Source organism: Eimeria mitis, genomic scaffold, assembly GCF_000499745.2.
Source record: "Eimeria mitis Houghton genomic scaffold, Emh_scaff9044, whole genome shotgun sequence".
Taxonomy (NCBI): Eukaryota; Apicomplexa; class Conoidasida; order Eucoccidiorida; family Eimeriidae; genus Eimeria; species Eimeria mitis.
In genome coordinates this window covers 1-1,352 of record NW_024016592.1, presented here as the reverse complement: position 1 = coordinate 1,352, position 1,352 = coordinate 1, and the positions used below count along the sequence as shown (strand labels likewise).

Below are 1,352 nucleotides of genomic sequence, written 5' to 3'. Positions count from 1 at the left end.
TGCCCCGGCCACACACAACACAGACGGGTACACACAACGACAAACATGTCAGCAGCAGCAGCAACAGCAGCAACGACAGCAACAGCAGCGGGAGCAGCAACCTCCATATGCCTCCCAGCACAGACTGTGCTGCCAGCTGCGAACGGCCTCGCCCTAACAACTGCTGCACTTGTGCCTGGGGTCGGTGCAGCGGGGGGGGCAGTCACCTGATATGCTGCAAGACAGCCTGCAGAGCTTCTGCGTCTGTCCCTTGAGACTGCAGCAGCGCCAAGCCAAAGGCCTGTGCTGCAACCGCCAGATCCGCAGGAGAGGCAAAGGCAATGCGCTCGGAGACAGCCTCTACACAGGCATTGAACAGACGTCTATGAGGAGCAGCACAAGCAACCTCCTCGCTGCTGTTGCTGCTGTTGCTGCTGCTGTCGCTACTGCTAATGCTGCTGCTGCTGCTGCTGCTGTTCGTCGTCACGCCTCCTGCTGCTGCAGCAGCTGCTGCAAGCATTTCATGAGGGCACCGCTGCGCAGCAGCAGAGGCGAAGGCCTGCAGCAAACGGGCCATATCGAGGATAGTTGCTTCCCCCAGGCCATTCATCGCCTCTTCTAAACACACACAAAAACACACAAACAACATGCCTGCTGCTGCAGCGCCTGCTGCTGCAGTTTCTGCTGCTGCAGCGTCTGCTGCTGCAGCGTCTCATGTTGTGGCCGTTGCAGTGCCTCGTGTGTTGTGTGCTGGGTGGAGGCGGGTTTCGCGTGCGCGCAGGTTTCTGCTCTGTATGCTTTCTGCTCGCTACTTCAGGTTTGGGGCTTAGGGTTTAGGGTTTAGGGCTGCAGCTGACCTGCTAAAGTAGCAAACAGCGTTGAGTCTGTGTAGGCGGCGCATGCAAAGCCCTGCGCCACCACGGCCAGGTCCCTCACGGGGAGCCGGGATCGCCGCACCAGCCGCTGCACGTGAGCAGCAAGCTCCTCCAGCAGCGCCGTGTCCGCAAGCTGCAGCCCGCAGCAGCAGCAGCAGCAGCAGCAGCAGCAACAGCCACAGCAACGCATCAGCAGCAGATGCGGGGATCCGATCCCCATGTCTCCCCAAGTGCTCTTCAGCTTCAAACCAGACACAACAAAAGCTAGCGCAGCAGCAGCAGCAGCAGCAGTAGATGCAGCATCAGCCAGAGGTAAATGAACGGCAAGGAAGAGTTGGTTCCTGCAGCAGTGGGAGGCGCCCAGCAGCAGCACGTACACCGCAGCAGAAAGCTGGGGTGTCTGCGTGTACACCTGAGAAGCAGGTTATTCTTACGCGCATTTTTACTGCAGCATTCAGTACCATGGCGACCTCAAAAAGAAACTCAAAACCCCCAGCA

General features: G+C 59.0%; 1 protein-coding gene across 1 annotated transcript; it reads right to left on the bottom strand.

Annotated features, from left to right (window-relative positions):
• Positions 1-202: 202 nt before the first annotated feature.
• Positions 203-1,318, bottom strand: EMH_0096410 (uncharacterized protein; the record flags this gene model as incomplete). Its single annotated transcript, XM_038023239.1, has 3 exons — positions 203-597; positions 837-987; positions 1,289-1,318. The coding sequence occupies 3 exons, from the start codon at positions 1,316-1,318 to the stop codon at positions 203-205; spliced, it is 576 nt and encodes a 191-aa protein (XP_037879093.1).
• Positions 1,319-1,352: the final 34 nt, after the last annotated feature.